The sequence below is a fragment of the Haliotis rubra genome, unplaced genomic scaffold (assembly GCF_003918875.1).
Source record: "Haliotis rubra isolate DU_JTF1 unplaced genomic scaffold, ASM391887v1 Scf109, whole genome shotgun sequence".
Taxonomy (NCBI): domain Eukaryota; kingdom Metazoa; phylum Mollusca; class Gastropoda; order Lepetellida; family Haliotidae; genus Haliotis; species Haliotis rubra.
Genome location: NW_025764992.1, coordinates 1,544,371 through 1,572,173, shown reverse-complemented (window position 1 = coordinate 1,572,173; position 27,803 = coordinate 1,544,371). Strand labels below are relative to the sequence as shown.

The window sequence follows — 27,803 nt, the reverse complement described above, 5'->3', positions numbered from 1 at the left end:
AGAGGGCTTCCACTGTATGTACATTATCATTCATAGACATGGGCATTCTCTGCTCACCTCTTGTCGTAAATGAGGAATTAGCCACCCTGAGTGTGGAGAATACAGTAATTAACGCTCTCTAAACGGCATCCGGTATCTCCGGAGACAGGGGCTCTCCTGTTGATTGGCTGATTGGCTGAAAGTATACTAACAACACAACACAGTGGATTACCATCGGCTCATTGATGTTGTTGGCTGATAAAGGCGTATGGATAAGGATTAGGCCTAAGTAGGTGAGGTAAATTGGTGAGTAGTCACTTGCCATCAGAACTTTGCTTTGAGGATAACACGTTGTTCAGTTGTATTTATCACCTAGGGAAGGTCTGGTTGGCACTTGCTTTTGTACATTATCATTCATAGACATGGGCTTTCTCTGCTCACCTCTTGTCTAGACATTGGCAGAGAAGACAATGAACTCTGGAATGTACTCCTTTGGCAGGTTGCGTGTCAGCTTGTCTGCGATAGTCAGAGTCTTGCCGGTACCTGTTGGGCCAATACTTAACACCTGCAACAGAAACATAGCAGTGTGTTATGATTGGAACTGATTGTCAGGAATATATGGTAACTTGGGAATTCATGGTTTCAAGAACATGGAACCAGCTCTTAGGAATATGGTAACTTTGGAAGTCATGGATTGAAGGTTATGGCACTAGATGTCAGGAATATGTCGGTGGACAATGAGGTACATGATAGGAGGTATTGACTTACTGTTTTCTTGTTAAGGAGCAGCAACTCAATGATGTAAGCGTTGCGGATGGTGTCGATAGTGGGGACGATGATGTCAGAGTAGCGAGTCTCGGGGTTGATTGAAAATGATGGCATGCCATGCATCCAGTTGAGCCACTGAACCTGAACATACAACAGAATCAATGCAATCTGTAGTATCATCAATGTTCACATTATAACAAATAGGGCACTGACTGTCATCCAAAAATACCCCACAGACATTGTCAGATTTGATGTCATAAAAGAAAGTCCTCTGAAAAGAAGATAAAGCCAAATACATCACTTAATGTTGAAAATTCTGAGGTCTGTTCAGTTGTCGGTGGTGACACTTACCTTCTTCTCAACAGCGTTGTCGTCATCATCCAGGTCCTCGCCACCGGTGCTGCTGATGCCTCCGTCATCCAGGCAGTAGTCGTACACTAGTCCTTCTTCAGGGAACAGCATAGTCATCTACAGACAACACAATGCCAAGATATACATGTGAGGCCAACAAATCACCATAATATAACATGAGCCATGTACTGTTACCTACCTAATACAAAACGACTTTCTTATACAACACAAACTATATATCTGCTCATTTTAAAATATTGACCATTTTCTAAGGATATCGTATGTCTTATCGACTGTCATAAATAGAGCTTCAACTAAAGCTTGGTTAAGGCAGGACTTGATACTCTAAGATTCAAGGTCAAAGGATCTCACAAGAACTCCACCAGGAGCTCTGATTCAGATTCTGTGGATACAGCTTACAGTTAGAGTACAAAACACCAAATGTTTAACAAACTTACATTCTCTTCCTTCATTTTGATCCTGAGCCAGTCAGAGAACTTCTTGTGACTGTCGTTGTCACCGGTACCTCCAATGCTCCATACAAGGGAGAAGATGAACCAGGGTTCAATCAGCTCCTTTACCCGTGCCAGGGACTCTTCTGAGATGGGGTTCTCTCCCTAAACATAGGTAGCACAGATGACAACTTGATCACATTTACACTGATGACAACTTGAACACATTTACACTGATGAAAGCTTGAACACAGTAACACTGATGGCACCTTGAACATAACAGTAACACTGATGACACCTTGACTGACTGACTAACACTGATGACACCTTGAACTGATATCAGTTTCCAAAAAGTAACACTGATGACACCTTGAACATAACAGTAACACTGATGACACCTTGAACTGATAACAGTCTCCACAAAGTAACACTGATGACACCTTGAACATAGCAGTAACATTGATGACACCTTGAACTGTTAACAGTCTCCACAAACTAACACTGATGACACCTTGAACATAACAGTAACACTGATGACACCTTGAACTGTTAACAGTTTCCAAAAAGTAACACTGATGACACCTTGAACTGATAACAGTAACACTGATGACACCTTGAACTGATAACAGTCTCCACAAAGTAACACTGATGACAGCTTTCACATAACTTGATAACAGTAACACTAATGATAACTTGATAAGAGTAACACTGATGACAACATGATAACAGTAACATTTATGACAACTTGATAACAATAACACTGATGACAACATGATAACAGTAACATTTATGACAACTTGGTAACAGTAACACTGATATCAACTTGATAACAGTAACACTGATGACAACCTGATAACAGTAACACTGATGGGGACTTGATAACAACACTGATGACAACTTGAGAACAGTAACACTGATGACAACCTCATAACAGTAACACTGATGGGGACTTGATAACAATAACACTGATGACAACTTGAGAACAGTAACACTGATGACAACCTGATAACAGTAACACTGATGGGGACTTGATAACAATAACAATGACAACTTGAGAACAGTAACACTGATGACTTGATAACAGTAACACTGATCCCAACTTGATAACAGTAACACTGATACCAACTTGATAACAGTAACACTGATGACAACCTTGATAACAGTAACAGTTATGACAACTTGATAACACTTACACTGGTGACAACCTGATAACAGAAACACTGATGACAACTTGATAACAGTAACAGTAATGACAACTTGATAACACTAACACTGATGACAACTAATAACAGTAACGCTGATGACAACTTGAGAACAGTAACACTGATGACAACCTGATAACAGTAACACTGATGGTGATATGATAACAGTACCAATGATGACAACCTGATAACAGTAACAATGATGACAACTTGATAACAGTAACAGTAACACTGATGACAACTTGATAACAGTAACACTGATGACAACCTGATAACAGTAACACTGATGACAACATGATAACAGTAACACTGATGGTGACTCGATAACAGTAACACTGATGACAATTGATAACAGTAACACTGATGATGACAACTTGATAACAGTAACACTGATGACAACTTGATAACAGTAACACTGATGACAACCTGATAACAGTAACACTGATGACAACCTGATAACAGTAACACTGATGACAACCTGATAACACAGTAACACTGATGACAACCTGATAACAGTAACACTTATGACAACTTGATAACAGTAACACTGATGACAACTTGATAACAATAACACTGATGACAACCTGATAACAGTAACACTGATGACAACCTGATAACAGTAACACTGATGACAACCTGATAACAATAACACTGATGACAACTTGATAACAGTAACACTGATGACAACTTGATAACAGTAACACTCATGAAAACTTGATAACAGTAACACTCATGACAATTTCAACATGAAACTATAACATACACCTCCATGTGTCATACAAGCACAGGGTAAGACAATATCTGATCAGACAGATAGCAGATAAGCTATGCCTTGTATATCAGAGGAACATATATATTTAGGATCAGAATAATATATCCAAAAGCTGCCTCAAAGCCTCTGATAACAAAACACAGACACATTGCCTCCACACATTCTTGTAGTTTCAACCATAACAGTATACAGTAAAATAAGTGAGTTTAGTTTTACGCTACTTTTAGCAATATTCCAGCAATATCACAGCAACTATAGTAATATATGACTGTAAGAAACTGGTACCATTTACAAATTATGAATTTTACTCATGAATGAAGTAAACTAATCAGGACTAAACAGTAAACTAAGAATATAATAATAAAAACAAACAAGTAAACAAGCGTAATTAGTTGAACTGAAAGAAATTTATAATAAGCACAATTTCTGAAACAAAACAATTTTTAAGCCATAGTTCCTATATCTTAAAGAAAATATAGACAAAAGTGTTTTGATTAAAAACAGTGTATTGTTTAGCAATAAGCTAAAATGCAGCCAAAAATAGAACTTGGAAATAACATGGAATAACATTGAATAACATGATGCAACATGGTATAACATGAAACAACACATGGTCCTGTGGATCAACTGTAGGTACTCACAAAGATTACATCCTCCTCCTCAGAGGATATTGCAGTCTAGAGGTGATAGAGTAGTAGGGATAGAAAGAAGGAAGGATGAATGGATGGAGAAAGAAGACATGAAACAATCACTTGGCTACAGATAGTACTGGAAGATGCAACGTAATCAGTAGAACTGGAATTGTCTTGGTCAAAATAAACCAGGAAGTACACAGTAAGATGAAATAGTTCATGAGTAAAAATAAAGATTTCTCTTTCTTTTCATGTCTGTATTTCAAATATGGTTGGTCTGGCATCGAGGAACACGAAGGTGAAACTGAACTATATTACGTTATTTAATAAGATAGAATATAGAGAGATTGATAGAATATAACCATTTACTCACTGGCATTTCAGTTATCTTTCTGTTCTTGTAAATATTTAACCAATTCCACCAATTCCTGCAAGTTGGTATTTTCCAGTACTAAATTATCCAGGTGCTGGCACTATAGGTATGGTTAGGGAGCAGGGCTACTGCTGGAAACTATCTTACAGATCTTGATGAAGAAATGTTCCTCAAGACATGTCTTGCCTTTGTACCTAGGAACTCTAATATGTTTATAATGTCTATTACCACTACCATCTCTTGAAGCACTATACACCTTTACATACATATTATCAAACCTATCATGCTATCATATCATATTTTTAGCCGCCAAGAAGATAATGTTTTGGCAAGTTTTCCCTTAACATTTTCCGTTACAAGTAATTGTTCTTAAGATAGCAGGTTTCATAATAATTCTGATTATTCTCAATTTGAAAACAAATCAATAACAGAAACTGACATGTTTTGTAACAAACAATATCTTAAATTACTCTGATTATATGTGAGGTTATGATATATGAAGCACTGCAAGCAAAGATTGGGTACAAGTACTGATGGAGTAAGAGAGGGTAGGATCAAGTCATTGAGACTAGACTTGACATCAGTCTCTTACCACTTTTCTCTGGCTAGCCTGTAGACAAAAGCATTTAGCATGATGGGGGTTGTCTCAAAACAAGCAGGGAAAGATATTTTTTCTTGGACTGTCTTACAAGAAAAAGAGGATAGTTTGCATGGGGTTGACCCTCAACCTTCACCGGACGTCTGACAGGAAACAGAGTGGGGTTATAGGGGTCATCTCACAAGAAACAAGGTGGGAATTTGGGCACTAGGGCTCATCTCACAAGAAACAAGTTGGGAATTTGGGCACTAGGGCTCATCTCACAAGAAGCAAGTTGGGGATGCTGGGTTAGAGGGGTTGTCTCACAAGAAACAAGGTGGGAATCGGGGCACAAGAGGTTGTCTCACAAGAAACAAGTTAGGGATGATGGATTATAGGGAGGGGTCTTCTTACAAGAAACAAGGTGGGAATTGGGGCACTAGGGCTCATCTCACAAGAAGCAAGTTGGGGATGCTGGGTTAGAGGGGTTGTCTCACAAGAAACAAGGTGGGAATTGGGGGACAAGAGGTTGTCTCACAAGAAACAAGGTGGGAATTGGGGGACAAGAGGTTGTCTCACAAGAAACAAGTTAGGGATGCTGGGTTATAGGGAGGGGTCTTCTCACAAGAAACAAGGTGGGAATTGGGGCACTAGGTATCATCTCACAAGAAGCAAGGTGGGGAATTGAACTCTAGGCGCCGTCTCACAAGAAGCAAGGTGGGGAATCGGGCTCTAGGGGTCGTATCACAAGAAACAAGGTGGGAATTGGGGCACTAGGAATCATCTCACAAGAAGCAAGGTGGGGAATTGGGCTCTAGGCGCCATCTCACAAGAAGCAAGGTGGGGAATCGGGCTCTAGGGGTCGTCTCACAAGAAGCAAGGTGGGAATTGGGGCACTAGGAATCATCTCACAAGAAGCAAGGTGGGGAATCGGGCTCTAGGGGTCGTCTCACAAGAAGCAAGGTGGGAATTGGGCTCTAGGGGTCGTCTCACAAGAAGCAAGGTGGGAATTGGGGCACTAGGAATCATCTCACAAGAAGCAAGGTGGGGAATTGGGCTCTAGGCGCCGTCTCACAAGAAGCAAGGTGGGGAATCGGGCTCTAGGGGTCATATCACAAGAAGCAAGGTGGGGTATATGGTTATGGGGGTCGGCTCACGAGAAAACATTTGGGGAAACACGGCTATGGAGTCATCTCACAAACAGCAAGTGTGAGGAAATAGGGTGTATGGGAGGGGGATGGGGGAGATGAGGGAGGAGCAGAGCCGGTCAAGCTTTAACAACACTGCAAATGCCCTCACATTCAAACTTTGTGAATAAATATGTGTCATACAATAACAGCATTGCTCATAATGACAGACTGACAAATGTATACGACATGCTGTATGCACTCACAGTGACATAGAAAAAATACTTTCTAAATGTCACATTTTCTACTACCTAACAATATTTTCTATAGGAATTCAGCCCAAAGTAATTTTGAACAGTCCTTAAATTCAAATTGTGCTTTAGGAAAAATAATAACCACGGTATTTTATAATCAATTATTACAACATCTAGAAATATAACAGCTACATCATCACATCTAAACAAACATGCATGTAAGTAAGAGATTCAGACTGATGTACTCATGTTAGTATATTGTGCTTTAGGGTTTTCACTCTGTGCAACAAGTCTAGAAGACACATTTATCTGCAAGACCTAACTCGCCCTCTTTCGCCATGAACTTTCGAATCCTTTAAGCTAAACTGCCTTTCCATTTTACAACAAACATTTGAGTTCAAACATTCTCTTGACAGGATCCAATTTCCATTCATTATAATGAAATATTTCAGGTAAAAAGCTGCGTGGCAGAGTTAAATTGTACATAACATCGATAAGCAATATAGTATATGATCAGGTGGACATGTCCAGTGCTACCCAGGATACTCCTACGACTCTTACAACCATGCATGGTGTATGGAACAATGTGTTACCTCTTTAGGAATGAAGGGAGTGAAAAAACACTCAACGAGCTTGAGGAGACTGAAGACCAGGTTGCCATCGACAGTTGGGACTATTTCCTTAACAGTGTTTCTCACGAACTTCAGAGCAGGCTGAAACATCATAGAAATATCATTACAAACTCTTCTTTCTTAGAGCCGTAAGAGAGATAAAAGAAGAAACATGAATGAATGAATGAATGAATGAATGAATGAATGAATGAATGAATGAATGAATGAATGAATGAATGAATGAATGAATGCCCAACTAGGTTCTAAAGTTTTCTCTGATATAGTTGTTATCTTATGCACATGTTCTAAAACACCACTGTTCTGTCATGGTCGTACCTCCATGAAGGCATCAAAGAGCTGCTGAAGATGGTCCTTGTGGTCGTAGATGTTGTCAGGAAGTTTCTTCAGCCAGCACTCCACGAAGGGGCTGAGGCCGATGTAGCTGGGTTCAAGGTACACCATACCACAACGACTGACAGTAGCGGGGGAGGCAACAGCCAGGTCAGCCACCTCAAACATCATCGTCATGCCCTGCACAGTACAACAAATTTTGACATATTTGGGGTTGATAGGAGTAAGAAATAATACATCTCTGTACAGTGCCAATAGACATTGCCAGACAAACGTACAGAATTCATCATTTTGAAAACCTACGGACATCACTCCTGACCTAATTAATCATCATGATAACAATATCTATCTGCCTGATTAGTCTAGTCTCTCAGTGAATACACAATGAGGGTGAGCGACTTTAGTTTTACGCCACTTTTAGCAATATGCCAGCAATATCATGGCGGGGGACACCAGAATGGGCTTCACACGTTGTACCCATGTGGGGACTCGAGCCTGGGTCTGCAGTGCCCCCGTCCCACTGTACCCTGTGGACTGAGAAATACACAAACTGGTCCATCATGTGACCTACATCTGACAGTTTGATGATCTCTCCGCTGCTGAGACACAGCTTCTTGTTGTCATCCAGCACAGTGTTCATGTTTTCAATCCACACGGCATCCACAGGGCCGTCGAACAGAAACCAGCGGAGGTCTGTATCAGTAGCTGCTGCACTGTTTCGTATGAGTGAGGACAGGATGCCATCAGTCCTGAAAACACAAACACAATTGAATCATATTAAGCCAGTAATAGCATAAGGATCCAGACTGAAACATCACCGTCCTAGCAGTAGATGTTATCCACAGATTGTGTCCTCTTTGTCATTCGTCAACTTTTCAGAGGTGAGGTGAAATTGGGTTTTACGACGTGCTTGAGAATATTTCGCTCATATGACGACATGCATGCGTGTGTATGTGTATGTGCGGCTGCTTGTACTAGCCCAGACTTAAGCTGGCTTTATAGTGCTAGCCCACTGAGATACCATGCCGCAGTGAAGCATGAATACCCCACTCAGACACATTATACTGACTCCAAGCCGACCAGTCCTTGTTGTACCCATTAATGCCGAGCGCCAGGCAGGGACCAACAAGTACCATATTTTAACGTTTTTTTTTGGTCCAACTTTTCAGAAATGCCTATGAAACAACAATAACTGTCTAAGTAGACATGCTGTGTCTACATTTGGACATTACGAATAATAATTGTCTGGAAATATGGTGGAGTTCAACAGAGTGCATCAGGGGACATAACTGCTACTTCTCTTTGGGATATCACCAGGGTAATTACCTCCCCCTGATTTCAAACTTTATTAAGGAGGCTTTCTTTCTAAGCATAGTCTGTAATACACCATGAAGTGGAGGAGGAAATGGCTAGCACAACCAAGGAGGAATGTTCACGCCAAAAATTGTCTGGATTTAGACATTCTAAATAATAATTGTTTGCAAATTAATGCTCTGAACAAAAAGTGTCCGAAAGTTGGAATTCTGAATGATAACTGTCTGGAAGCAGGGGCTTCCGGGACTTCCCTGGATCAGGAAGTATGATGATCAGAGACATTCATCAGAATAAACTATTAGGGCTAGGGCCTAACTTTCACCTGCCAGTAACTCTCATCAACATCATGCTGACAACAATACTGCCTGGTAACCCACCATTCATGAGTGAGGATGTCAAACTCTCCATACAACTGCCCCATGGTGATGGACTTAGGGTTGAGGATATAGGTGTGGACATGCTCAAACTCCACCCCTGCTGGCGACATCTCCCCTTTCAGTGAGGTCATTGCCTTCTGGAGAGTCTCATAGCACTGTAACATAAACAGCGATTCACCATATCATACGTTGATCAAATGAAATAACTTGGCAGCAAGGCATAATAACGATCAGCATTCATTTTCAGCATGTGAAAGGCTTTTCTGATATTCAGATGGCTCATTAAAAATAATTATAATCTATCCATGTAACTACACTTTCATTAACCTTGTCTACATAGTAAAAATGCTCACATACCTTAAAAAGTGAATTAAGTAGAATTGGTTAGGACAGACTTTGAATTAACATGTCTCGTTCCTGTTTATTGTGTGACATTTGAAAACTGAAGATTACAAGGGAAGCAATTGTTACTTCTAAAACAACACCTTCATTAGACAACCCAGCTAATTGACTTCCTTATTCTGACATATACTCTTGGCATGCTGTAGTTCTAGGAGAGATGGATTGCATGAGTGCCAGTACCTTTGTTTTGCCAGACGCTGTGGGCCCCACCAACATGAGACCATGCCGCACCACCGTGGTCTCGTACAGCTGAATACACTTCTTGATGAAGCCTGCAGGACAAGATAGGGTTGTCAAACAATGGAAAGTTTTGTATTTATATGCTTAATCAGTTGTCAATGATAATATATTGACATCATGATTTAGATCCACAATTAATTAACCCAACGACAAACATGAACCAGGCTGATCCATTAAATGTTTAACATTTTTTTCCCTTTTTATTGTCTATTTTTACCATGGTAATCTTAACAAATTTCAGTGTAGCCTTGATTTGGTGACACAGTTGGCAACCCTTATTGAGGCAAATCAGGAACATTATTTTGTCAATGGTTTATCTATATAGAAGGCATCAAACGTTTATACTGAGCATGAAAGTAGTTCCTCCCAGGTGAACTCATCTGCATATGTATTGGATCAAGATACTAAGTTTATGGATTGTTTCAGCATATTGAATAGACAAGCCATTGTGTGACAAGGAAGTATAGGTGCTCACCATCAACATCCTTGATGGAGAGTTTGCTGCAGCTCTTCCTCAGTGATGTATCTAGAGCTCCATAGTCTATAGACTCATCCCTGTAGCACAAAATAACACTCAGTCAGCCACATCTGAGACAAATCTGTCTAGCTCTCTGTTTGAGGGTCATGGCAAACAGTAAATTGTTACAGGGATTAGTAGTAAATCTAGAAAAATGAAAACACATATGTGCTTGGATAAAAAGATGGTACTTTAAAGAGCAAGATAACAATCATATTCTACCCACATTAAATGCTGGATTAAATAGACGCAGAATTACGGAGATGCTACTTTACAGATATGTTCTGTAGACTGAAATGTATTTCTTACAGCAATGTATCTAACAGCATTAAGGTGTTTCAACATTAATGTTTCTTCTACTCATTCATAGGGGCCGTGGGGTAGCCTAGTGGTTAAAGCGTTGGCTCGTCACGCCGAAGACCCGGGTTCGAATCCCCACATGGGTACAATGTGTGAACCCCATCCCGGTGTCACCCGCCGTGATTTTGCTGGAATATTGCTAAAAGCGGCGTAAAACTAAACTCAGTCAGTCAGTCAGTCTACTCGTTCATAAAACCAGTGTCCACACAGGATTCTCATTCTTTTATGCTGTGATCTACCAAACTGTGATATTTTTCAAAATGTGGGCCATTAACACAGGGCCTTGTGATGCATTCATCATGCTTATCAACTAGAACTATCTTGTATTTATTCACACATTCCAAATGTGACATGTGATGGTGAGCTAATATGGTGATGTATTCCTCATGCTCATCAACTAATACCATCTTGTACTTGTTTATACATTCTAAATGTAATGGTGAGCTAATACTGGGCCAAGTGATGTATTCATCATGCTTATCAACTAGAACTATCTTGTATTTATTCATACATTCACATGTGAACATGTGATGGTGAGCTAATATGGTGATGTCTTCATCATGTTTATCAACCAATACCATCTTGTACTTATTCAAACATTCAACATGTGATGGTGAGCTAATATGGTGATGTATTCAACATGCTTATCAACAAATGCCATCTTGTACTTATTCAAACATTCAACATGTGATGGTGAGCTAATACTGGGCCTAGTGATGTATTCATCATGCTTATCAACTAGAACTATCTTGTATTTATTCATACATTCACATGTGAATGTGAACATGTGATGGTGAGCTAATATGGTGATGTATTCATCATGTTTATCAACCAATACCATCTTGTACTTATTCAAACATTCAACATGTGATGGTGAGCTAATATGGTGATGTATTCAACATGCTTATCAACAAATGCCATCTTGTACTTATTCAAACATTCAACATGTGATGGTGAGCTAATACTGGGCCTAGTGATGTATTCATCATGCTTATCAACTAGAACTATCTTGTATTTATTCATACATTCAACATGTGACATGTGAACATGTGATGGTGAGCTAATATGGTGATGTATTCATCATGTTTATCAACTAATACCATCTTGTACTTATTCATACATTCAACATGTGATGGTGAGCTAATATGGTGATGTACTCAACATGCTTATCAACAAATACCATCTTGTACTTATTCAAACATTCAACATGTGATGGTGAGCTAATATGGTGATGTATTCAACATGCTTATCAACAAATACCATCTTGTACTTACTCATACAGCGTAATAGGGATTACGTTTCTTTATGAAATAATGGGGAAAGAAATTTACACATTTTAAAAAAAAGCATAAACATTTGAACATTTATTCTAATAATTGAATTACAATACATTTCCTGATTCTCAGTCATAGCATTGGTAACAAAATATTACAGCTATTGATAAGAACTGTCTAAGAGTTAACACTAAAAATGTTGAGACTTACTTGATGTTGGGGAAAAGATCAGACACGATACCGGAGAAGAGTTTGAGATCGTCTATCAGGAACTTGGGTACATTGACGTCCCTGATGGCACGTAAAGCAATCAATTCCTGAAATATACATTGGATGTCTCTATAAAAATCCCCACTGATAGATACCTGATCATTAGGCAATGGCCATGGTGATACTGGTGCATGTAGTCTCTGATCATTCAGAAAAACAACAATACAGTGACTGAAATGAGTGCTGATCAACATGGATATGACATGCACGAACCAAGTCTGCAGTAGGGCTGGGACGGGTCCGAATTTTCTACCCGGGTACCCCACCCCCTATTACCCTACCCTACCCGGATACCTGTTATGTTAATTCCTGACATCAAATTGGTAAGAAATGGCAATATATTCTTCAGTGTGGAGGCTAACATTTTGAGTTTTTCAAAATCTTAACCATGCATTATATTCAAAAGAAGTGACTGTAATTATGTCTAAATCTTCAAAGACAATACAACCTTTTAATCATGAAAGAATAACATATTACATTGTTTAATCTATTAGTCACATGATCATAATGGGTCCAGGTATTAAGACGGGTCCAACTCATTACCCACCCGGGTTACCCGTCCCAGCCCTAGTCTGCAGCCTGACCAAACTATCCCATTAGCTCCAACAGGCAGTGCATCACTTCCAACAGGCATGGTCATCTCATTGGGCTGCTGAAGATCTCTTCTAACCCAGGTCTTCATGGGTCGGAGGTTTAAATGACTGTTGTACAGACTACCATTACTCACCTCGTCCATGTCTGGGTGTTGTCGCTTCAGGTTTCCTGCAGCTGAGATGACACTCTTCACAGCACGCATACCGAAGTCGTAGTGATCCTAGGAATACAAACATGAAGAAACATAACATTAAATTAAAAGAAAGGAAATTCACTTGACAGAACAGTATTTCGGTTACCTGTTGATAAGTAAGTTTGGTGTAATGACACTTTGTCAGATAATAATGAAAGAGGAACACCTGAAGTGAAGCATTCTCTTCCAACAGAGGTTACTTGTCATATCTTCCTACGAACCTCTGTTCTAATACGGCTCTTTCATGGTGCGAGTGTTCAGGATTCGTGATTGGTTGCAATCAGATTTAGTTGTGCAATCAGCGACATTGTTTCAAAAGTGATCATTCGCAAGGCCTCGGTAATTTCCGTATGCTTCGGGAAAACTAGAACCTCTTCCCCTGTGCGATGCGCAAACGTTTCTTCTAGACAGAACTCAGTCATGTTATGGCGGATCAATGGTGTCTCCATCGCCCTCGTTGACAACGGACAAGCTAGCCATTAAATGTCTTGTGTGTCTCATCAACACAAGTCCCCGGCAGAGGAGGGATATTTGTGGCCCCACATTTGCTTGTATTAGTCAGGTTGGATCGAAGTCGATGTAACACATGTTCTGATTGGATAGAAAGAAGGGAGATAATTCGTGTTGCGTTTTTTTGCCGCTAGGGGATTTTGCGAGAACCGAGAAATATGGCCGTATTAGAACAGAAGATCGTAGGAAGATATGACAAGTAACCTCTGTGGGAAGAGAATGGAAGTGATGTTGCTTTGTGACATTTACCACTTTAGTAAAATGCACTAGGACAATGTGGTGACATCAGGGCAATTTTAACCAAATATAAATAAAATTCTGTTGGATTAGGGACCAGTCATTTGCTAATGGTAAAGTGGGAGATAGTGGATGGGTTGGAGTGATTCAGTGGGGTGTCTTCATCTTGAAACAACAAGACAACACTGCATATCAGCTGGGGTGTCATGTATACCTGAGAGCTGAGCTGCTCGGATGACAGCTTGAATGTGGTGACAATCTTCTTGGACAGGTTCCTGGCATCCGAGAACCCGAAGGAGAAGAGAGAGATCTCGGCAATGAGGGCATAGTCCGGCACCATCATAGCTACTGGCCGGAACAGCGCCTGGATAAGAGTAATGGGATATAGGTTACTGCTGAACTGCAGAATTTCTGCTACACATAGAATCAAACTGCTGCATCAATATTCCTGTGGAAGTGTTTCTGCCCACTTTAAATATTGATGCCAATATCTCTGAGTTACATATTCCTGTAATCTCCCCCAATAGATTAATATCAACCTAAAGCATACTACAATCTGCATTTGTCATGAAATGGCCAAGTATGCGACATTATTTTCACAATCATGCATGACTGTTTGACCTTGAATACAATGCTAGTGAAGTCTCACTTGAACTGCCAAATAATCAGCAGTCACGCTGTTGTACAGAAATACACCACCGGAAGGTATGGGGAATATAGGAAATGGTTTATTGAGCAATGGACATTATACATATGGATTTATACTTATCAAAAGTAGTTGCTTGAAAGTGGCCTCATTTGGATATTTATCGAAACCTTGACACCTTCTTCACTGGACCGATTATCAGTATAAGATATGTGCAAGGTAATGGAGCATGATGTAAAGGTAACTATGATCATTTGGCAAACTATCATCACTTGCTTGATAACAGTGCTAGCATCTACACCGAAATGTTGGATCTATTGCAATAAAGAAGTTGTCCATAAAAATTGTTCCTCTTTACCTTGAGGTTGTCAGGCAGCTCTGTCCTGCCAGCGTAGCCGGGGTTCATTGTGATGAAGACAGCGCAGGACGCCTTCAGTGCCAGCTCGACACCTTCAAAGATGAACCTGTCCAACTGGGTGAAAAAAAAGCACATAGAGGGTCAGCACAGGACCACAGCAAACACAGCCTTCACTAGTCTCGCTCTCTGTTATAATCAGTTGTTGATAAATATTCTCAGAATAGAAAGATTAAATCTTTAAATATATTTACATGAACTGTAATCAAATAAAGCCCAAAGCGAATCAATTTCTGTTTTGAGAGTATTTCTTGTGCAGTATGCAAGAAGCAAACTAAGAAAATTGAAAAATGTAAGGGTTGACTTGAGAAAAATATTCAAATACAAAAATGAAGGGCTTAACAATCACTAAAAAATATAGATATTTAATAAAAGAGATAATTTCTGCTAATCAGAGCATGTTCATTCTGTTTGCCCAAAATTTACACAGTTGATCTGTAGAACCCAAAATAAGATGTCCGATGTAAATAAGACAAATAAAACAATACAAATCTGACATTAAAAAGATTATACATAATCAATGAATGGTACCAAACTGAAAACTGTGCACATATGGATAATGAGAATGTTAATGAACATACACATGCGACAGGTGACAAATATCAGGGGTCACATTAGTGATAGGTGCTAAAGGAGGTGCTTCACAAACAAAACATTTCAAAGGATACAAAAGCTCTTTGAAGACATCATCTAGATAATATTTATATTTGAAAAACTGTAAATTGTCACAACAATGTGTGATTTAGTCACATATAAGGTGTGAGTACTGGTATATATACATTACCTTCTGAAGCTGTGCTCGTGTGATTGTCATAATCTGCATAGCTACCACTGACAACACTTCTATATCGATACGGTTAAACTCATCAAAGCAGGCCCATGCCCCCGAGCTGAGTGAGGAGACAAGAGAGAGGCACATGGGGTTAGGGAGAGCACACAGACAGTCAGGCACAAACAAGCTGTCGTATAGGGTCCTGACGGGTAGCAACGTGCAGTCTAATTTATCCAAACTTGACTTACATATAAGATTTCAACAGTAACATACCACACAGTTGACAATTTGTTTGGGTTTCTTCATCTAAGTCAAAATGCATTCAGACAGTGTATTGTTTCTATTCCATGTCAGCAGGATGAGATTTAGAGTGATCATGAGTTATCTCCCCTTGCTGTTTCCTAATGGAGTCCATGATGTAGGATTTAAATTCATACAAACATAAACCATGCTAGAACACCCAGGTTTAGAGTGATCATGAGTTATCTCCCCTTGCAGTTTCCTAATGGAGTCCATGATGTAGGATTTAAATTCATATAAACATAAACCATGCTAGAATATCCAGGTTTAGAGTGATCATGAGTTATCTCCCCTTGCTGTTTCTTAATGGAGTCCATGATGTAGGATTTAAGTTCATATAAACATAAACCATGCTAGAACACCCAGGTTTAGAGTGATCATGAGTTATCTCCCCTTGCTGTTTCCTAATGGAGTCCATGATGTAGGATTTAAATTCATATAAACAAACCATGCTAGAACACCCAGGTTTAGAGTGATCATGAGTTATCTCCCCTTGCTGTTTCCTAATGGAGTCCATGATGTAGGATTTAAGTTCATATAAACATAAACCATGCTAGAACACCCAGGTACCCATCAGAACCCTAAAATCTGCAGTTCAACACCAAAACCGCAGACATAATTTTGTCAGACTTTTTAGTTTCCTGGTTCATGGATATTGTTTTGAAAGTGAAAGTGAGTTTCCAAATTCACTGGAGACAACATCACAATCTGGAATCCATGGACTGGTGAGTCATAACCTTATAATGGACACAGTCTGATATATTGTGTGTGATTTGGAGAGATCATGTGTTGCAGGGTGTATATTGCTTATATTTGGAGAGATCATGTGTTATATCTTGTGTCTTATATTTGCAGGGTAATATATTGTGTCTTATATTTGGAGAGAGATCATGTATTTTTGCATTCTTATGGATCTAGTATTTTCCACTGTTCCTATATTTCTAGCCAGTAGAATCACTAAACCAATGAAAAGAAAAGTCTCGCCTTGGTTCATCAACATGCTGTTCACAATGTAAGACATTTGCTTGTTTATGCCTGAAAGCCTGGGTAATGGGAACTGGGCCCACTTGAACAAAGAGATGTTAGCACTAAGACCGTTGCAAGTCCATGTAAAGGCAATGGAGTTACAACTGTCAGCAAAAGACTTCATCATCAGCTCAAGTAGCATCTGACTCCTGGCAATATCTTTCAGTCAGGGATGAAACATATCATTTACCAGATTCCTTGGTTTCCATATGTAAATTTAAAATCTGTAATTTTGACCTAGAGACAAAGGCCTGTGTCTTGCAATGCTTCTTAAAGGAGGACTGCACCACAATCTGGCATCCATTTTTAGACTCAGACACCTAGACCCTAATGTCTGGTCATGTGTGGTGTTCAACATGACAACAGGGATGATAATTTCCATGAGTTAGATGCTACTTAGGCTGAATATGATGCCCAAATCCAGGACAATATATACCATCACAATATTGAGGATAAAGCTGATAGACAAAGCAAGCACTCGACAACAGTTGGGAGTTGTGTAGACCACACCGCAGAAAGACAATACATGTATATACACACAACAATATATACAGGGTAAACTGTGAGCAAGTGACAAATGCTCAAGCAGCAAAGGGAGGCAACTGCTGAGGGGTTAGTAAAGTGACACTCGGAAGAAAGACAGGGTGAGATGTCGGATGTCTTCTCACCCGTTGTTGTTGGGCTTTCTGGATTGTCGTGATTTGCATAGCAACCACTGACAACACTTCAATGTCGATACGGTTAAACTCATCAAAACAAGCCCACGCTCCAGCACTGGAACATCAAACAGGCACATCATGCCTAATTCACTGTATAAACACGACACACAGGACCCTAAAAACATTCACAGCATGTTGGTCCCCTTCAAAAATTCACAGCTTGTTGGTCCCCTAAAACTTCACATCTAAACGAATCACAGATGAGGGTTGTGTTTCAATGTGGATAATAGGAAACATTGCTCTGCTGACAAGTAGAGCACGATAGCAGTATTCCAATCAATGGCTATCGCAGTCCAGGAGCGGCATTTCAACCTGTCAAGTGGACATACCTGGTTTTGCTTCCATTCAGGACTGAATCTGTAACTAGCCTTCCAACTGATTGCTAACTGATATCAGCACTCCAGTGTTGCTGTTCAGTTTTTATTAATGTCATCAAATGACATTAAGTATCACAAACAAGGATCCTGACTACAGCAGAAGTAACATGTTATCATCTAACAAGACATTTAAAATCCAATAAGCTTGAATACAATGTTCCATCAGAGAGAACTTGATCATTGAACTAAGAATGGGGAAGGATAAGTCAAATTTGAGTATTGGTAGTATTTGTCAATCACAAGTAATCATTTGAGGAAAGGTCTTTACATACCTTGTACATTCTTTTAACGACATCTTTAACAGAAAATATGCAAGTGAGAACAAATTCAAGGCAATATACACACTCAGTTCAACATACCTGGCCAGACCCTTGAAGAACTTGCCCATAGCCATGAAGTCGAGCTGGTCGGAGCAGTTGAAGACAACACACTGGATAGCCATAGCCTTGGCCAGATCCTACACAGAAACACAGGGTTAGACAATATAGAACTATATAGCTGGAAGCAGTACTGGAAACATAAAAACCCAGTAACTATTGATGCAATGTGTCAGGTGATGCTGAGTGAGTCATCAATATCATGGCAGCCTGTAGATAATCAGGATTTGGCAGTGTGCACCAGTTGTAAACAGAACAAGCAAAAATAAACACCCTTAAATACACAATCCACTTTTCCGCAACAGACTCAGCGAGGTTTGGGGATAGAGTCCCCAGAGACAAGCATTACAGACCTGTTCTGTCTAACAATTTAAACAGGAGACAAGCATGATCACTAGAAACCTGTTCTTTCCTTGAGTTTCCAAAGATGAAATTACAGAGCAGAGCGTGCTTACCTTGGTTGTCTCTGTTTTGCCTGTCCCGGCTGGGCCAGCAGGAGCTCCACCAAACTTGAGATGAAGAGCCCCAGTTAAGGTCAGGTAGCATCTGCAGCAGATCAGTCAGTAAAGCAAACGCTTCTTGTACCATACTTAGCATAACTGATTTGTCCAGACCTTTCCTTTCTGAGTGAGTGAGCTTTAAGAGCCGGAGAACACAGGGAATGGGCCTTACATATTGTATCAATGGGAATTCAAACCAATTTATCACTGTGATGAGCACAAAAACTAGCCCATAGGCTACATCATCACTGTTTCCTTAAAAGCTAGCCCATAGGCTGTGTTAGTGTAAAATCTGTGCTATGATCACTATTCGTTCTAAATGGAAGAGATTTCACTGTAAGCAAACTAAATGACAACAGAACAGCTGCGTTATAACAGAAGTATGCTGTGTGAAGATGTTGTTTAAAACAGCAATATTTCAATGTGTATAGGTAACCTGTGATTGATATTGTGAGCACCAATGATAGGTTGATGAGCAGTCAAATCACACAGCCTGGTCACTCCTTTAAATCACCTCACACTACATGTATAGATTGCTAGGAACCAATTCTTACTCAGACTTCCCTGAAGAGATGTGTAGACGTACCTGTCAGTGAGTGGTGTGATGACGGTCGGCTGGTGTTTCCCAGGTACTCATACCCATAGGGGAACTGAGCGTTGACAGCCCGAGTGTACAAGTTTTCATCCTCCAGCCAGTAGTATCTGAAACATTCATTCTTGTTACTTCTAGCCCATAATTAACATTGTTGCTGTATCTGTGAGTGAGTGAGTGAGTGAGTTTAGTTTTATGCCGCACTCAGCAATATTCCAGCTATATGGCGGCGGTCTGTAAATAATCGAGTCTGGACCAGACAGTCCAGTGATCAACAGCATGAGCATCGATCTGCGCAATTGGGAACCGATGACATGTGTCAACCAAGTCAGCGAGCCTGACCACCTGATCCCGTTAGTCGCCTCTTACGACAAGCATAGTCGCCTTTTGTGGCAAGCGTGGGTTGCTGAAGACCTATTCTACCCCAGATCTTCATGGGCCGCTGTATCTGTGAAAGCTAAAGGAACCAAATGTATACGACAAGTAGGATGGCAACCATCTGTCTGTGCCATGGGAATTCATTTGGAACCGACGGTGTCAGCCGAAGGTTTCAAATGAAATATTCCCGTGCTTCAAATACTCAATAACACCCGGAAATTGGCCAACACATGATGTTTATCGACATTGTAAACACAATAGTAAACCAAAGGTCCACACACGTCTTTGTGTCTGCACTCATTGACATCGAGTATGGGTACGGCAGTGAAATGTCATCAGCCGGCCGTTTCGGCTTTATCCCATGGTACCATCTGGAACTGCTCATTTGTGACGTCATTCCGACTTTACGTCACAATATGATTTGAATGACGTCATCACAGCTGACGACGTAACAATAACAATACAATGGTGTGAGCGATGTTTGTATGTATTAATGCTCAGCGAATTTCCGGGAATCGAATACCATTTGATCATGTTTTTCAACCAATCAGATTAAAGAACACAGTGACTTTTGGTTTACAATACTGCTTTCAATGTCTATCAGCGTATCAGCTTGATGTGGGAGGAATGTGATGGCGGTCCCTGTGATTTACCACTTTAATAATAATAATAATAATAATACAGTAGATTTGTTATGTGCCCAAACTCCAGGCACTTGGTGTCTGCTAATGGCGCTACACAAAATTAAAATACACTGCAGTAGAGGTGCTATATTTTCACTTTGTTAAAACCTGTGACCATGTATGGGTATGGTGTTGAAGAACCTAGAAACATCATAAGGGTGAACCTGGGATTCGAACCCATGATCACTGGTTTCTGGTGCACCTAAGGGACACAACTTTGTACAGAGTTGCTGCACCTAGGACAAATGAGCCCCCAGTAACCCCTTGGACAAGCTGACTCATAATTTGGCACTGACTGTAAAGACTGTCACAGCTGGCTTAATCAAGGCCTCAGAAAAATCTTTGTCATGACCCATGATGTACCAACCTGAGCTGACTGATCCATTCAAAGTCATTGGCATTGCTGACATTGGCCTCCACCATCTTGGCCACCACGTCTCGGGCATGGACCTCAACGACAATGAGGGCAGAGAGGGTCATCCTGCCGATCTTGGGAGGTCAGTTCTCACCAGGTTCCTGAGGTCATCCAGTTGCTGAAGCAGTGTCTGGTACAAATCATTGAGGTAGTTCTTCTCGAGGGAGTCTGTCACCTCCGAACTCCAGTATGTCTGACAGCCTGCGATGACGACCTGACCTGGCCACTGCAGAACCCATTCTGTTCGAGGTACCTGTAACACAGGGGTAACATCAGTTCTCTATACATGCATCTCACAGATCATCATCATAATAAAATCTACAAATCTGATTGGTCAGTAATGATACTTCAAGTTGATCGCTTCACAATGATGGATGATCTTGCCATACGTACATCAGAGAATGTGCAATCTTTTGACACTCATGTAGAGCTCAAGGGATATTCCAAAGAGGATCTAGTGTACATGTGACAACCCAGCTTGGTATCTTATCAAAATACAGGGAAAATATTACTGTTTACAAACTGAAAAAGTTGAAAGACTGAATTTGGACGATAAATAGAATCCAACCCTGATATCATGATATCAGATGCATCAAGTTTCCTTGACTAAACTCTGAATCTATTCAGAAAGCCATGATTATTTTAACTCATATAGATACAGTTGTTATCCAAAGACACATAGGTGGGAATCTGTATGTATCAACTGTGTATCCTAACATCACTCATCAACCACCCAGGCGCTCTCCCAACCATCCACTAGGGCGAAGAAGGAGAGTGTGAGGAGCTGGGAGACGGGTGGCGCCGTGGCGCCGTTTCCCGCCAAAACTGAGAAGGGACATAACTCTTGGTGAGTAGTGATTTTACGTCTGCTTTTTTTAAGGGAGCTTCAAAAAAGAGATTCAAGTGTTCCACTAACGGTCGCAAGGAGAAGAAGACAAGCAAAATAGCATGAGTCAGGATAAGGAAAAATACATAGTGTTTAGCTGGTTCAGGGCCTATGGCTATGTTCCTGCATGCTCACCTCCTTGTAGTGCTGTAATGAATCCTTGATGATCTGCCTGAGACTTTCCTTCATCACTCTCTCTATCTCTGACATCCAGTCCTCCACATTTCCAGTAGGATACATGCTCTCTCGGAATCCCACATCCTCTCCCTCACCGGAGTACATCCGAGTGATCTTCAGATCATCTTCAAACTTCAGCTGTTGTTGGAAATACAGACATTAAATCGTATCTAATATATCATCTGCATTATTGAAGTTAAGGACAAAGTCAGATATGTATAAGCTGGATTCACCTAAAGGCTGCAGGTTGCACCAGTACAAAATCAGTGACGTTGTTCACTGGCCAACCCATCCTATTATGAACCAATCAGAAATCAGTGACATTGTTCAGAGACACACCCATTCTATTATCAGCCAATCAGGAATCATCGGTCTGTTTGTGGGCTTGGAATAATTTCTTTCTGGTTTGAGATTCACAAACAAACAGCTTGGTTAACCAGTCAATTGCAACAGAAAGTCTTTAAATTCATTTATATATATGTGTCTGTATATCATTAAATCTGGAGTTTGAAAGACTTGGTATGAGTGAAATTTAGACCCTGTTAGTCTTATCTGTTGGTTCATGAACAGATCACATATGTGCCTACCCTGGCGATGTTCTCAAAGCACTTGCGAAGATGAGGCTGTACAGCAGTTGGGTCCTTGGTTTGAGACAGAATCTCCAACAGTTCATCGTCGGACAGGAAGTAGAATCGTGGGAAGGCATTTCGCTTGGTCTCAAGGTACTCACTGAGTCCTTTCTGAACCTGCTCAAGCAGTTTGTTGGACTCACGCAGGTTGTCAAGGAGACGGTTGTCAGGGCACAGGGGAGATCACCTGGTAAAAGACATTTGTCATGCTAGAAGAGTACAAAAAATCAGTAGAAACAGTTGTGTAAGTGAAAAGGGATTTAGGCTTCTACAAACAATAATTCAGTGAAAAGGGGAGAGCATGAATTAATGATACCTTATGCCATGTACATGCGATGACATCTCAGAATTTAGATGCATGATAAGCAGATGCAATGATCATTGCGCAAACCCTCCATTATGAGGCCTCTCACCTGTGGGTTCTCCTTGGCATTCTTCATGATCTTCCTCCACATCCTCTCCATGGTCTGGTACCGCTTACTCTCCACGGGCAGCTGCCGATTGATGTCCTCGGAGCTGAAGATGGGCTCCAGATACAGCCATGCCCGCTGGCACTGGAGCCATTCGTCCAGCACATCCTGGAGCCAGGAGCATGGGAGTTAGTAAGTTAAACACAACCAAGGTACAAATATTCAATGGGTTGTTCAATGATATGGCTTGACTATATCTTGAACAACAATTGTAGGTAATAGAGGAACTAACAGATATGTCTGTTCACTGAAAAGTTCATTGAGAACATGCATGCACTCACAAAATCCCAAGACGATATACATGATGATACGGAAACACAAGGAGTTCAGATTACTAATCTTGTTCATGTTTCGAAAAATGCTTCCCGTCAACAAAATAATTCAAGACGGCATGTGAGAGGTAGATATCGGATGTGTTCACAACATTATCAAACAAAGCTCTTTCACTTCTGTAAAACACATGTACGTACAAGTTTCCATCTGGCTTTTCTCTAGAACTACCATCATCAAATCCATTCATTATTCAAAATCTCAAAATGAAGGGTTAATCTGGAAGATAGTGTGTGACACAGCTGCAGCTGTACCTGTGTTGTCCGGAGCTTGTTCTCCCAGCTGTTGATGCGGTCCTCGAAGGGTTTCTTGTAGGGTGAGAAGGACATGCTCTGTGTCATCACGATGTGGTCATCAAGGAGCTGGGATGTTTCTTCAGAACTCTTCAGGATGAAGGTGCCCGTCTCTTTGTACTGAATGATCTCAAACATGACAGGGTCCCACTCCTTCTCCATCTTGTCCAGAGCCTAGGGAGCAACATGTCAGTATATATAACAGGTATCTCAAAATCTGCTAAATCCTCCATGTTCAAAGAATTAAACAAGTAACTGATGCAATTCAAACAGTATTATATTGACTCCCATCAGTTATTTCAAAGAGCAAACAATGCTTGTATTACATAGTTTCAGCATTATTCAAGCAAAATCACAAAAAGAACAGCAGAAATTGGCTTCAAATTGTGTCCATGTGGGGATTCAAACCCGGGTCTTCGGCATGACGAGCCAGCGCTTTAACCATTAGGCTACCCCACCGACCCTTGTCATAATGAGCAAATGCTATAACCACACAGCTACACCAGGCTCTCTTAGGGATAAGAAGACACACCTGTTCAATGGAGTACTCCTTGCCGGCAACCTCTGCCACCTTGGCAATGACCTGGATGTGGTCCTGTAGGTTCATTTCCAGGCACTTCTTGAAGGTCAGGTTGGCTTTGGGTCGGATTGGGAAACCAAGGTCGGTAGACAACTGAAATAATAATGGCAAGAATGAAAACAGAATAAAAGGCTTCAGAAAAGAGGAATAGTTTCAAATGACCACTAATTGATGTTTTGAATGGGCAGTATTAAGACAAAATAAAATATCATGAAAACTTGGATGAAGAGGGTTCTTTCTACTTTGGTACACACTGATATCAGAAACACTGAACTGTTACATACAGAATGAGTTCAAAGGCAACAAGTATGACATAATTATGTCAGTTGCTATACTGAAAACATCAAGCAAAATGTTTATGGTCAGCCATATAAAGTCATGGCAACCCATCTGTGAGTTGTGATTGAGGCTGCTTGTCGTCCCATTTCAGTTACCAGATGGATGGTCAGCTTAATATGTGAAAAAAGCCCCAAGTAATGCCACTGATAGACTTTTACAACTTTGGTAAAACCCATTACAGATATGGTGCCAAGAATCATTATCAGGACAAATGGGTTTTAAGAGTTCATCTGACATAATGCGTGTGTATGGAAGCAACTCTTGACTAGCCCAGACTTTTTGTATTTGTACCAAGCCGCAGTGAAGCAGGAGTATATACTGACGACCAGTTGTTGAGACTATTGATGACCAAGAAGTACCTGTATCCGCGGTTTGGGGATGTCTGTTCCTCATGCCAGGGCCTAACCACTACACCACGGAGGTGGTCGGAGTTCATCTTAAGGGAAGCAATGAACATTTTCATAGCTGTAAGGAGGATGAGACTGTATTGATGTAGAACCTCCTCGATGTGCTTTTCCTCATGCCAGTTACGCAGGCCTTGAATGACACCTGAAGGGAGATAGCCACAGGTCTGTAGAGTGCTCAGTGCTCTAGCTCCAGGTTGAGCACATGCTTCACCGCATGGCAAGCATGTACTAGACACCGGACCGTTTCCTTCATGGAACTTATATCAGTTGAAAGATGAAAAATCAGAGACAACAGTGTGATAAGAATGACACAGGCTCAAGAAGTTCAGAGGAAGAAATGAGATAATTACCTTCTATAGCAAAATGTAAAAAGTAAATGTAAATAATTTCAACATATCGATGTAAGTTAAAATGAAATAAACAGTTCTCATACTTTTTCCCAACAGGAATCTCTACATTTTTACAAAGCCAATATCATGCTATTGTTAACTTCATATTATACTGTATTTATGAATAATTTTGCAATATTTACATTTCTATATATACAGAACTGTTAATCAAAGCATTTTAGTAAGGACAAATTTTAGAAAACAAGAATTCCTAAACACAAATTTGACAAATATTTTTACAGGTTTGGTTTGACAAGTAACATGAACACTGTGTGAATAAAGATACCACGGATTGCAGAACAACATGTACACATAGCACAATTAAACAACAAACAAGCAGACAAACAGAGCCCAGTAAACACACACATACACACACACACACACACATACACATATACACACAGTGATGTCTGGTATGTAGCCATTTACTATAGCAAACACACTGGGCTTCCTGTGAAAAACATGTATGGAAGCAAGAAGAGTGACAGTCTTCTGCACTGGATAAATATACTACTCAACTTTTCATAGGGATATTACTAACATTTGGTATCCCAAATGTTTGGAAGTTATTGGCCTAGAAAAGATTCTCTATCTTAGTATACCTGTCAAAGGGAGAGAGGTTATATACATATATATACCCTGGAATGACTTTCAACAGAGGACCAAGGTGTATTAGCTTAAGTTTGGTGAAATCCATGGATATGGTGCTGCTACACCAAGGATGAGTCTGGGATTAGAACTCCCTGCCTGCAGATCCTGGTACTATACTACATATCTGTACATGGATGAACAGGGTTTCAGTTTCATCACAGTGTGTTGACTCTCATCACAGAAATTTCCACTGGTGAAACCCACAAGCATAGGTATGGTGCAAACTGGACAATATTTGTAATCAGTCTGAATCTAGAACCCGTGAAGGTCCGGGTTAGAATGAGCCTTCAGTAACCCATGCTTGTCATAAGAGGCGACTAAGCGGATTCAGGTGGTCAGGTTCGCTGACTTGGTTGACACATGTCATCGGTTCCCAGATTGATGCTCATGCTGTTGATCACTGGACTGTCTGGTCCAGACTCGATTATTTACTGACCGCCTCCATACAGCTGGGATATTGCTGAGTGTGGCATAAAACTAAACTCACTCACTCACTGAATCTAGATTTCAACCTCCAGATCCTTTCAGCTAAGGGAGCTACTCTGTAGTTGGTGTACCCTGGACTGCTGGGCCACCCAAACACTGGACTGACTGACTGAGTTTAGTTTTAAGCCATTTTTAGCAATATTTCAGCAACATCATGGCAGGGGACACCTGAAATGGGCTTCGCACATTGTACCCATGTGGGGATTTGAACCCGGGTCTTTGGCGCAAACACTGGAGCTATCTTGAGACAAACAAGTAACATACAAACACATGCTGGACAAGACAGTATTAGTCCAAAATGCAAATTACCAGCATACCAGTATCTCTAAAAATGTTCCAAGACACTACATCACTTCTAAACTAATGACTTCTCTCCGAACCACATTCCAATCAATGAATCCCATCTCCTGTAATCCCTGCTATACAGGGTACATATCTATATGCAGGCTACAGTCTACCTCCCATGTCACAGTTAGTTTACACAAGATCATTCAGTATGCTAATTCTCTAGGTGAAAACACAGGCTTTGTGTTGGCGACCACTCACCCCTTACATGGGGAAACTTCTTCACTGTTTAAAATTTCAAGTAAAATGTTTCACAAATGAACTCATGAAAGTATCAACTCTAAATTTTATCACATTTAAACAAATTCAATCAATGATTTACAAACACAAACACAAAAGTAATATCATGGTCATTTTAATCTGCAGGCCTGATCCATGTAACCCTTTTCTGTGATTCACTTGGGAGCATAAATAAAAGCTGAAGGTCATTGGAAAAACCTGAGCATCAGGATGCTTCTACAATGTCAATGTCAAGGTGAAGGTCAAGGTTTGACACTAAGCCAGGTGAAGGTCATCATTGTTCTTAAAACATCATTACATGACAAAATAATGTCTTTAGATGAGTAGAATACTTTTATGAAGCAAGTTTGCCATGGTCCTCTTTTTACAAAAAAGTTTAACTCCATTGGTAATTGAGAAATGAGAGATGACATTGATATCAATGACCTATTCACAAAATGACCATGATATCACACATACACCCACACACTGTAAGCAGGGTGGTTGATGGAAGGACGGTTGGGGTGGTTGATGGAAGGACGGTTGGGGTGGTTGATGGAAGGACGGTTGGGGTGGTTGATGGAAGGATGGTTGGGGTGGTTGATGGAAGGATGGTTGGGGTGGTTGATGGAAGGATGGTTGGGGTGGTTGATGGAAGGACGGTT

At 40.5% G+C, this 27,803-nt stretch overlaps 1 protein-coding gene across 1 annotated transcript in view; it reads right to left on the bottom strand.

Moving 5' to 3' along the window:
* The window catches only part of LOC124283095 (dynein axonemal heavy chain 1-like), a 116,652-nt gene that overhangs the window by 53,289 nt on the left and 35,560 nt on the right, over positions 1-27,803 (bottom strand). Inside the window, 27 exon segments of the mRNA XM_046719125.1 lie at positions 378-544; positions 748-888; positions 1,099-1,215; positions 1,557-1,715; positions 7,081-7,200; positions 7,435-7,629; positions 8,021-8,198; positions 9,141-9,295; positions 9,723-9,814; positions 10,258-10,337; positions 12,144-12,250; positions 12,931-13,017; positions 13,952-14,101; positions 14,742-14,855; positions 15,583-15,813; positions 17,565-17,670; positions 18,352-18,449; positions 18,825-18,915; positions 19,456-19,480; positions 19,483-19,571; positions 20,890-21,016; positions 21,019-21,190; positions 21,959-22,138; positions 22,588-22,811; positions 23,039-23,207; positions 23,684-23,896; positions 24,255-24,395. Of these exon segments, the coding sequence (XP_046575081.1) occupies positions 378-544; positions 748-888; positions 1,099-1,215; positions 1,557-1,715; positions 7,081-7,200; positions 7,435-7,629; positions 8,021-8,198; positions 9,141-9,295; positions 9,723-9,814; positions 10,258-10,337; positions 12,144-12,250; positions 12,931-13,017; positions 13,952-14,101; positions 14,742-14,855; positions 15,583-15,813; positions 17,565-17,670; positions 18,352-18,449; positions 18,825-18,915; positions 19,456-19,480; positions 19,483-19,571; positions 20,890-21,016; positions 21,019-21,190; positions 21,959-22,138; positions 22,588-22,811; positions 23,039-23,207; positions 23,684-23,896; positions 24,255-24,395 (3,728 nt within the window).